Source organism: Cynara cardunculus (genome assembly GCF_001531365.2).
Source record: "Cynara cardunculus var. scolymus isolate 2C chromosome LG 8, CcrdV1, whole genome shotgun sequence".
Classification (NCBI taxonomy): domain Eukaryota; kingdom Viridiplantae; phylum Streptophyta; class Magnoliopsida; order Asterales; family Asteraceae; genus Cynara; species Cynara cardunculus.
Genome location: NC_037535.1, coordinates 6,197,953 through 6,210,279, shown reverse-complemented (window position 1 = coordinate 6,210,279; position 12,327 = coordinate 6,197,953). Strand labels below are relative to the sequence as shown.

Sequence of the window (12,327 nt, the reverse complement as noted above, 5' to 3'; positions counted from 1 at the left end):
TATATATATATATATATATATATATATATGCATAATTCCTATAGGATTATTATATTTTTTTTCAACTTTATTTAAAAATTTTAGTTTATTTTCTTTTATGATTTCTAAAATAATAGGTTTATTTTTAATTTAAAAGATTTGGGATTGATCTTCAAAAATTTTGGGCAGGCCATTGTTTTATTGATAACAGGCCAAGAGGGAGGATGGCCCAATGAGTACGCACGCGATGAGATCGAATGACGCAACCCGCAACGATGCAGGCCAACATCAAGGCCCGTGTTTGGTACGGCCTGCCAATATCCCGCGCAAACGTACCTGGTAAGGTCTGGCGACTATCCCTTCACCTTCAAACTCTCAACACTGTCATTGTCCTTTCTCAACCAATAACAGTCAGCCGTGTCTCATCACAATAACCGTACTCTTCTTCTTCGAAGCAACAGTCACCCATATCTCATCAAGTAGCCATTTGAAGAAGGAAGGGACTTCATTGAACTGGCATGGTTAAAGAAGGTACTATTTCTGACTAATGATCATCATAGCCTGATTTCTGTCATTCATCTAGGAAAAGTTTGAAATTTGTGAAAACAAATCTTGGAGAAGAAGTTCAGCAACCATATAATCCCTTAAATCACTGTTCAATAACCATTCGGGCTTGTCCCAAGCCACTGTTCACCTTTATCTTCTTTGCTCCAAGAAAGCATCACAGTCCCCTGTTCCTTTTATATGGCTATTATTAAAACCCAGCAAGAAGAAGAGAAGGGGAATCTGATTCTATGCCTCCTGTAACCACCCATGAACAAACCAATGCTAGTGAGGAGGAGCCCATTGATGCCATTCCTTTGAGGCATGTCCCTTTCGCTAGAACCAGACCTCAACCCTCCACTCAAACCCAAGCACAAGCCACTGTGATTGTGAAATCTGAACCACAACCTTTTCCACAATACCAATTCGGCCCCAGAATGACCAAAAGCAGAGCCAAGGGTCTGATCAATTTCAAACCAGTGAAGCAACCAAAGGGGACTGTGTTCAATGTATCTGATGATAGTGATTCACTACCTGAGAGTCCTGTTGCTAAAACCAGTACATCCAGACCAGCACAAGCAGATCATGCTTCCTTGAACACATTGGCAGATGCAGCAACTGAAATGAACACTCAGAGTATACCACCAAGCATTACAGAAAGACTCCAAACAGGTTTGAGAATCACTAGACGTTTAACTATGGATTTGTTATCTAGTTTTCCTGTATACCCTTAAGCTAGTGTGGGTTTTATGTTGAGGAAATCTGTGGATGAGGCCATCGCTACCTCTAATGAGGTATTGGGCCTAAGATCAGCTTCTTGTGCACCCACCATATCCATGATCCACTCTCAGCCTTCCATGGCTGCTCAAACACCAAAAAAGGGAAGTTCATCCCTCAAGCATTGTGTTAGTGCTGCTTTGGCAGCCATGGATAGAATGATAAAGAGAGAACCAGAGTGTGATCCAGCCCCTGCCCAACCACCTGTTACCACCACCTATACACCCACCTTCACTAGAAACATACCCTTTGAGATCAACTTCATGAACTCACCATGCTTCACCTCTGTTTCGGTTCCATCATCTACTATAGAACCTACACTATTCAACCATGCATCCACATCCAAAACACCACCTGTTGAGACAACCCCTGTTGAAACAATTCACAAACCAACCCATGTCCAAGCAATGCCTAAAACAGGCCTTGTTGAACCAATACAGAAACCCACTCCTGTTGAAACCACCACCACCAGCCCTCTACCCTCACCAAACCAGCCCACAACCACACCTTCCACACCCACTGAACCTATCCCTTTGCCACAAACTGTATCCATCCAAGAACTAGACTTTGTCTTAGGCCTATCACCCACTAATCCAAGCCTTACACCCTTTGAACACAATGAAGACCCCTCTGACCCTCAAAACACACCTGTCACTCAAACACCACCACCATCACCCCATTCCACTCAACCATTCATGCCTAGCCCAAACCAACCCACTAGCCCTTTACACTCTGGGACTCATGACTACTATGAGGGTGCACATTCTGCCCACCATAGTCCTGTGCATAGCAGCCCACATATGGGGCAAGAAAGAGAGGAGGTTGATACAGGGGCTAGTTTGAGAAAGAAAGTGCCAAGGAGGAAGAGAATGACCAGAATGGAAACCAGAAGTTCAAAGAGGAGAAGAGAGGACAGTGAGAGATTAGAGACTGAGAAAAGGGCACCAAGAAGAAGAAGAAGGACATAGCAACAATTTGAGGAAGGGCCAGGTATATTTCTGAAGCCCAAACACTTGTTTAGCACACCCCTTGCAAGGAAAACTTACTTTCAATTTTCTGAGAAAGTAGGGGTGGTGCAGAAGGGTTTTACACAACAACTATTGATGGCCAATCCTAACATCAAGGCCACAATAGACTCTTTGGGTTGGGAAACWYTATGTGACATTCCTAACCAATACAATCTTAGTTGGGTTARGGAATTTTACACTRAGGTAGCAGTCACTGATGGGGTAAATTTGAAAGTGASAAAGACCCCTGTCTCATACTCACCCACTGCCATAAATGACCTACTAGAGCTCATCCCACCTTCATACTCTGAGCTAGATAGGTTAACTGCTGGGTGCACTGATGAAGAGCTTGAGTTGATCTTAGCTACAATAGCTAAGGAGGGGGCTGTTTGGAGTTTCAAAGGGAGGGCTAGGCTGCTGAAAACCCAATATCTGAAGCCTGAGGCCAATTTATAGTTTTACTTCATGAGGCATACAATCCACCCACTAGCCATGATACCAATCTGTGCCTAGAAAGAGTTCTAATCCTTTACTGTATCCTAGAGGCTAGGCCATTTAATGTTGGGAGGATGATGTGCTCCAACATCAAGGCATGTGGGGAGAGAACAAATGGCAAGTTACTATACCCTTCATTGATTCATAGACTGTTGCAAAAGGCCCAAGTCCTATCTTTTCCCAAAGATGTGATGTCAATGGAGAAAACCTCCATAGACAAGAAAAATATGGATAGATTGATGAGGGTGAATGCAAAGGTACAACCAGATGCACCCACCTCCTCCATGGCAGCTCTAAAGGCTGAATTGATGAAGGCCATGGATGATCATGCTAGCAATTTGAAGAAAGTGATAGTGAAGAAGCATCATAAGTTGATGAAGAAAGTATATGACTTGAAGAAGAAAGTTGACATTTTGAAGAAGGAAAGGGTACAATAGGCTGAGTACAAGACACAGAAGGAGAGAATGCTTAGAGCTGCTGCCAAACATGGGAAATCAAAGAATACAGTCAAGCTCCCACCTCCACCAAGATCCATCTTGCTGCAGCATTCAGACTCTCCTACTCAGTCTGAGTAGGACAGGTTCTACACTCTTAACCTTTGTACATATTCCCATTTTAGTTATGCATGATCATTTAGCATGAAGTTTGTTGTTTTAAAAAGTCTTTCGCTATTTTGATGTTTCTATATATAGTTAAACTGTTTTTAACTTTCATTTGTTGTTTTCAAGTACCTCATGTAGTAAGTTTGCTGTTTTAAAAAGTCTTTCGCTATTTTGTTTTGTTTTTTTATTAAGAACCATTTTAGTTTCATTTTGCTGTCTAGAGCATAAGCCTTCTGCTGACTTCCATTTGCTGTTTCTAGGTAGCATTTTAGTTTCATTTTACTATTTGAGCATAGGGTAATGCTATATTTATAGTATGACTGTCCAATTTGCTGTTTTTAAGAATCAGCCTCTGCTGTTTCTAATTTTGATTTGCTGTTTTAAACTTGAGCATGCACCTTTCATGCATTTTGATTTGCTGTCTTTTATTTTGCTATTTTTGTGCATATGATTTAATACTCAAATTTGCTGTTTAGACCTTGATCAGTCCTGCTCATGTATTTCTATTTGCTGTTTTGAATCTCATGCAGCCCTAAGATATGACCTTTCTTTGCTATTCTAATCTTTTAGGAAACAGGTTTTTAGCCAAACTTTGACTGTGTTGGGATTGTTAATTATGAATTTGTTGCTTTCTAGGCAGTCCCTTTCATGACTTTTATTTGCTGTTTTCCATTTGCTGTTTTAAACATAAATTTTTGATGTTTCTCTTTAAATTTGCTATTTTTTTAAGGCTAGTTACTACCTTGGTTTTGTTGTCTTAACCTTCTTGTTTTAATTTGTTGTTTTTAATGCAGTCCTTCTCTTAATTTTTCTTTGATGTTTGCAGCATGACCTATCTCATTTCATTATTAACAGTCTTGATCATTTAGGCATATCGTTTGTTGTTTCATGATTGTTTTCAAACAGTAGGGCTGCTGTTGCTGTGAGGGCTATTATGAATGTTTTGAGGGAGAGCCAAACTGAATGCATTAAATTTAATCTCCCTATGCAGGCTATTTCATGAGAAAATAATGGCAATCCCATTGTTTGAACTCATATGGCCATGTTGTTTGATAATGCAGTCCTCTGGTTGACTATTTTGGTTTAAAGCTCATCCTTGGTACCACATCTTAACTCTAGGGTCAATTTGACTTAAGAGTTGGACTGTTGGTTTTGTTTAAATCTTTCACTTGAGTCTTTGAGTCCTTTTATTTTCACAAGATGACCAAGTCACACTTGTGACTTCTCATCTTTGCTTTTCTGTTTCATTTTAGGATTTTGGGCACTGATTTTAAGTAGCATATCTTCCCTTAGCCTTTTATGCACCAAAAATAGAATAAAAGGTGAATTTGTTGTACAAATGTTTGAACTTGATGCCATAGCCACAATAATCCAAAGCTTAACTATCTTTGTCTTAAATTGAGCCTATAAAACTAGCCAACCATTTCCAAAGCTTTCACTTGATTCAACTTGGGCCTTCATTTCATTTTGACCAATTTGTAGCCTTCATACACTCACAATGAGGACATTGTTTCCCTTAAGTTTGGGGGAAGGTCTAAAAAAAAAGTACCAAACACTATAGACATCATGAAACATATGCATTAAGACCAAAAGACAAACAAAGGAACATAGTTTCATGTCTTGTGCATACAAAAGAGTGTCAAAGTATACCAGAATATTTGAAAAGGACCAAAGTGTCCAAAATACTTCAATATGAGATGCATAGCAGTAAAATTGTGCTATGGAGTGAAAAAAAAAGTGAGAAAAGGTAAAAGGCATGCATTGAAAAAAAAACAAATGCAAAACCCAATTCAAAGTCTCAATCTATCTGTTGAATCTAGTATATCAAAAGAAATATAGGCTAGCTTATGGTTTGGTAATATGAAGGATTTAAGTTTGGGGGAGCTAGGTTTATGAAGGGATATGGATATCAAGCATCAAGTCATGAGTAGAACACTTTCATTCAATTTTTTTTGGAAAATATGCATACTTTGGCTATGGAATATTTATGCTCAATTTTTTTAGTTTATTAGAACTTTGAGTCTTTTAATTTGTCATCTTCTGTTGTTTGGGGACAAACAACAATTCAAGTTTGGGGGTGTGATAAGTGTTAATTTATTAACCTTATTACATCATTTTCTTAACCATTTTCCTTTGTTTTATTTGCCCATTAGTGTCCTAATTGAGTCTTTTTATGCTTTTTTCATATATTAGTAGTTACATAATATATCTAATGATAATTCCCTGTTTTTGCAGGTTTTTGATCATTTTTGGGCCCAGTCCTACGGCAGTCCTACAGGACCAGGAGTGGCAAGGTCCTATAGGACCTGTCCGAGAGCTGGAAATCTGCTTGGGCCATGGATAGATGGGCTGGTCCATAGAAGAGGCGTGGTCAACAGCCTTGGGCTCGGTCAAAGCCCAGTTTGAAGAGGCTTTTTGTCTTATTAGTTGGCACCCACTTTGGGACCTCCCTTGGCCTATATAAACAAGCCTTATGCTTTGTTTTAACTTACTTTTGGATAATTTTACGTACTTTGAGAGATTTATTGATAATCTTTTGTAAGTTGCTCTCAAGAATATTGCTTTCGGTTCTAAGCTTTCGGTTCTAAGCTTTCGGTTCTTATTGTTTGACTTTTCAAGAACCGATTTTTGTAAGTTGTGACTTCATTGTCAAAGTTTAATTTACGTACTCGTATTTAATCTTCATCTTCTTTATGTTCCAAGTTAAGTTAAGTTTTCTTACTTTTATTTCAAGTTACGAATTAGTCGATCGTTGTTGCTTTACATCGGATCTCGTCCTTTGTGGCTCACTGCTAATTTACGTAGTTTAAATAAACAGTTTTTACGACTTTGCAAGCAATCTTTTGGTCTTTGTAACGAAACTTGTTTTGCAAGTTTCATTACTTGACTTGCAAGTTTCCTTCAAAAAGTCAACCCCATTTCCCAAGGTTTTCATGTCAAGTACCATTCTCATCAAAGTACCATCATTCATCCCATCAAAGTACCCTTTGTCAATCATCATGTACTTTTCTTCATAATTATTAGATTTATATTAATTAGTATTATTTACTAATTAATAATTTATATTTCAATCTTTTATATTTCAGTTCTTTACATTTCAGTATTTACATTTCAGTCTTTATATTCCAGTCATTTACATTTCAGTCCTTTACATTTTAGTCCTTTACATTTCAGTCTTTACTTTACTGCAATTTACATTTCTGTCATTTAATTTCCAGTAATTTACTTTCAGTCATTTATATTTCAGTCATTTAATTTCCAGTACTTTACATTCCAGTATTTCCATTTCCTGTAATTTACTTTCTGCAATTTACTTTTCMGTCTTAGTTATTTATTTTTCAGTCCTTACATCCTTCGAGAGAAGAAACCGAGCGATGATAGGCTAACGCCTTAGCTTGGGGTGTAATGGGAAATTAAGACCAAAGCCGATGTGAAAGTACAAAGGTGTCTTATTAGCATTATAGTCTACTATTTATTTCAGGTGCTTAATATTTCATTTGATGATTACATTAAAATTAATTGACAACTAATTTTGTGTATAAAAATGTATTGACTTTCAAAACATGGGGTAATAGGAGAAGGCTATAAATAGCTTTAGTATCTGACAAAAATGCTATACTCCTACGGTGTAGGATGGTAACAATGTGTTGTGCTAGGATTCACGACATCTAACATAAATGATATCGTATCGATAGCACGTTGACCGGTGTGTGCTCTTGGGAGGCCATCTGACCCGATAGTTGATACTGTCATAGTAATATAAAATCATTTATTGATTTTAGATAATTATKAYAGGAATGCTATGTCACCTTTTTACTGAATCATTTGTTTAATGTCTTAATCAACTGTTGCACTATGTGCTTCTTTTTAAGATTGATATTTTCTTAGTKKTWAWTMAAMCYYCCCMATTTTAGATAAATCAAATCCCTCGATTCGCCATCTGAAACTAGTTTTTATACACTGGACTTCTGAAATAACTTTACAAGCTATCTCTGTGGGAACGATATCTGGTACTTTTTACCATTATTACTTGTTACGAGACGACAGTAGTACGAGGTATATACTTGCGCCGAGTTCTATTTTTGTGTTGGAATCTAAGGTTGAATAAACCGACGAGCAGCTAGGAATCCCGTAAAAAATTTCCGACACCTCCAACAACTCTTAATAGGTCCAAAACTTAGTCCAAAGCTTAAAATCATGTCAAACACCTCCCATTTGAGTGTTGTGCACGTAGTTTACCAAAATAGCAACGTAATTTGTAAAACTTGCATAAAATGCAATCTACGTGACTTTTTTGACTTCTGTCACTTCTAACACCTCATATTAACTAATTCAAAAGTGTTCCAACCTTTACATCACCATTTAGATCATCCATTCAAGTTTTTTGTAGATTTTTCTCATTTAGGCACTCTAGTTACGTACCCAATTTTTATTTAGGCAATGTACTTTGTATTTTAAACCCTCACATCATCTAATTATGTCATTTGTGACTGTTAGCACCAAACTTGCCTCATACATCTCATTTTAACTATGCTTTCCTTTGCAATTTTATGCAATAGGGAATTGTTGAAGCTGTAAAGGAGTTGGCACCATATGCAGAGCATAGACAATGTGCAAGACACATATATGCTAATTTTCATAAAAGGTTTAACGGTGTTTAGTATAGAAACATTTTTTGGGCAGCAACTACATCCACTTTTGAGGTAGATTTCATGTCACACATGGAAAAGTTTAAGATACAATACTTTGATGCATATAATCACTTGATTGAAAGGGACCCTAATACATGGTGTAGGGCATTTTTCCAACCCGATAGAGCTTGTGAAGCTATAGAAAATGGGATTTGTGAGTCATTTAATTCAATAATTGTTGATGCAAGAAGAAAACCCATAATCACTGTAACACCCCACAATACATATTGCACGTAACATATACTTCATTCATAAGAAATACATGTTTATATACCACATAGGTCCCAAGTACAAGAAATACACATCTTACTGAATACATGATCCAAAAATTCAAAATACATTTCTTGTATTGAACAGTGTTTATCTACCAAAAACTAGATGTATCATGATCAAATCTTCACACAGATATGCATACATGAAAATATTACATTTTTCCCTTCCCCTTACTGTCAGCATTTTCTGCAATACATATTTAAAATACAAAATGAGGGTTAGACCAAAAGGTCTAGTGAGATCCCTTTTTCTATGTCATTGCAGGGTGAAGATCACCAAAACYTTATTTAAAATCAACTTTTCATATATAACGAGTATATGAACATATAATCCATAATATCGATACCTTACCAATTTCCAAAGCCAAATATCTGGCTTTATAAATAACATATCCAAAACAAATAGGTTAGAATCTTTCAGGTTTCACATAAACCACTTTAAACCTTTATAATCAATAACAAGGATTATTTATAGCTTCAGGCCATAGACCATGTATCTTTTCCCTCAATAACATCCATACTATGATTTCCAATAAGAACCATAATCCTGAATCTTTAAATCACAAAGAAATATAGATTCATAACCACAGTAATCTTAAAAGATATAATAGTAAGAGTTATATCACATAACACACATACAAATGTCACCCTTATATCCAAAGGTACACCTCTCCTTGATATGTCACCATTGTACCATGGTACACCTCTCCTTGATATGTCACCCTTATCCCATGGTACACCTCTCCTTAATATGCCACCCTTATTTTCTCATCAAAGTTTTACAAATTATTTTCAATCAGGATAGACCGATGTCACAATCGTCCTGATGAAATATTATCCATGACTTATCCAAAACAGTTTTATGAAAATACTTCATCCTTTATTATATAAAAAGAATAATATGACAAAATCTACTGATCATCAAAATATTAATATGGTTAGACTTCAAAAATCTGGTCAACACAGACTTGGCCGGACTTCATCTCCGGTCAAGCCTTGGCCGGACTATAAATTCGGACAACACATACCAAAGTCAAATTCTTGACCGGATTACAAATCCGGACAACATCAAAATCAAATTTTCCAATACTTTCAAATCCGATCAATCATACAAATGGTTTTACACAACACCAGTCAAGCCTTGGCTAGTTTATATCTAAACCCGACAACATATTAGTAGGATTATATCAAATTCGGATGGCCTTTGATCATATTCTTACTTCTCCGTTTAAAACATTTATCCGGTTTACGTATTTCAAAATCTCCCAACACTTTAATCCGATTTACACTATGATCAGTTTCCTCTAGTCTGGACAACACGTGTCTGATTTATAACTTAATCCGAACAACACTGTCCGATTTAAAGTCTAATCCGGGTAATAGGTTCATAACACAATTCAATATTCAAATTAACTGGATTACCTTCCAAAATGATAGAAATTACTCACCTTATCAATTTTCTTTAGAAATCAGATGAGTCCAACCTCAAAATAGGCAATCCGGTCAACACACATGCCTTCTCAATTCTCACTCAAGTTTTCAAATTGGCAATAAGAATTGTATGGGGGCTTAATCCTCATATATATACCTTTCCAAAAAGAGTAAGGCGGCTCTAAATCCCCTTACATGCATGCCCATGCACCCATTTTAAAACATATGTATGCAAACTCACATAAACCATGCATATTAAGCCATGACTAAGCTTTATGTATATAACGTATTTTAGTCATGCATTTTCACATTATGCATACACATTTACGCATAAAATTCACATAATTGCATGATCAAATATAACAATTTATCATGCTTTCACGTAATCATATAACATATTATTACGTATTAATTACCTCGGGTGATAACCAAGACCCGATTATCACATCATCACCCCTCAAAAGAATTCTGTCCCGAAATTCTTTTAATCAAAGAGCCATGGATATTTTGTTCTCATTTTCAACTCTAGTTCCCAAATTGCTTCTGACCCCTTGTGATATTGCCACTATACTTTAACCAGACTGATTTCTTTGTTCAGTAACACCCTGATTTTTTGGTCAATTACAGCTTCTGGTGTTTCCACAAAGTTTAGCTTACTGTCTAGTTTAATTTCTGGAAGCAGTACAACTAGATTCATATCAACTAAATATTTTCGTAAGTTTGACACATGAAAAATGTTGTGGATTAGACTGAGCTCTTCTGGTAGTTCTAACTGATAAGCCACTGGCCCAATCCGTTTGCAGATTCTGAACGACCCAACATACCTCGAACTAAGTTTACCTTTCTTTCCGAATCTGATAACACCTTTCCACGGAGAAACTTTTAACATCACAAAATCGCCCACACAAAATTCAATCGGCTTCCGACGATTATCGGCATAGCTTTTCTGGAAATAATGTGTTGTTTTGATTCTTTCACGAATTTGTTCAATCTTTTCAGATGTCTCTTGAACAATTTCGGGACCCGTCAAATGCCTTTCACCCACCTCATTCCAACACAACGACGTTCGACATTTTCGTCCATACAAGACCTCATATGGTGCCACTTGGATGCTGGAGTGGTAGCTATTATTATAGGCAAACTCTATCAATGGTAAATGATCATTCCATGATCCCCCGAAGTCAATGACACAAGTTCTTAGCATGTCTTCGAGAGTCTGGATGGTTCTTTCACTGTGCCTATCTGTTTGTGGATGGTATGTTATGCTAAAACTGATCTGAGATCCTAAGGCCTTTTGCAAACTTTCCCAAAACCTCGAAGTGAAGCGGTTATCTCTGTTAGAGATGATGGATAGTGGAACACCGTGCCTAGTTACAAATTCTTTTATATAAATCTATGCTAACCTTTCTAAAGAGTAACTTTCTCTAATAGGTAGAAAATGCGCAGATTTAGATAAGCGATCAACAATTACCCAAATTGCGTCATACCCTTTTGGAGTTCGGGGTAATTTCATGACAAAATCCATTGTAATATGATCCCACTTCCATACAGGAATCTCTAGAGATTGAAGATTTTCATAAGGCCTCTGGTGTTCGATCTTAACTTGTAGACACGTCATGCATTGTTCCACATATCTTGTTATATCCTTCTTTAATCCGGGCCACCAATAGAAAGGTTTCAGATCTTTTATACATCTATTGGTGCCTGAATGTATAGATTAACGAGATTTATGACTTTCATTCAGAATAACTTTCCGGATATCCCCATAGCATGGAACCCAATTTTGTCCCTGAAGGCACAAAATTCCTTCATCATTCGGTTCCAAAGTAGAAATCATTTTACTCAATCTTTCCGAATTTATATGATCTTCCTTTACAGCTTCCTTCTGACATTTCAGAATTTCTTTATGAAGGTCAGGGGTTAAGTTTATTCTCATTGCCATAGTCTTTATGGTTCCACTTCCTTCATCATTAGGTTTTTTAGACTTTTCCCATTTATTTAATATTTAGAGTGCTTTTGCTGTACAGAATACATGGGACTATCAGGAATCAGGACAAAAAAATAGTGTCATATTTCGCATGACATGAGACAAAAATGAGGTGGGATATGTGGGACAAAGTTGAAGTCTTTTTGGTCCACCTTTTGGGTGGAACAACATCACACAAAAATACAAATATTTTACACTTCCAACATAACAAAATCTACTATATAAACTCCGAATCATTTTTAACACATTAAGTAGTGTTAAAACTCCGCAAACCCATAGTAACCAGTCTAATTTCTTCTTGTTTTTCCTAACACGTATGATTTTACTATTAGGGGTAGTTTTGTTGAAAAATCATAATTCAGTTACATTATATCTTAGGGAGGTAATTATGGATGATTTTTAAGTTGTTTGATTATAGATGATATCGGTTACATAATCATATCCCAATTTTTAGGGAGGTTAATTCAGTTGTTTATAATCGTAGTTATTATTCACAGTGAATGAAATATTTGCTTATAAGTGAAAACAAATGGATGCTATCAT

The 12,327-nt window shown here is 36.5% G+C and overlaps 1 protein-coding gene across 1 annotated transcript; it reads left to right on the top strand.

The window, feature by feature from the left end:
* The first annotated feature begins 773 nt into the window (after positions 1-773).
* Positions 774-2,267, top strand: LOC112516145 (DNA-directed RNA polymerase II subunit RPB1-like). The gene is made up of 2 exons (XM_025123166.1): positions 774-1,194; positions 1,258-2,267. The coding sequence occupies exons 1-2, from the start codon at positions 774-776 to the stop codon at positions 2,265-2,267; spliced, it is 1,431 nt and encodes a 476-aa protein (XP_024978934.1).
* The last annotated feature ends 10,060 nt before the right edge of the window (positions 2,268-12,327 follow it).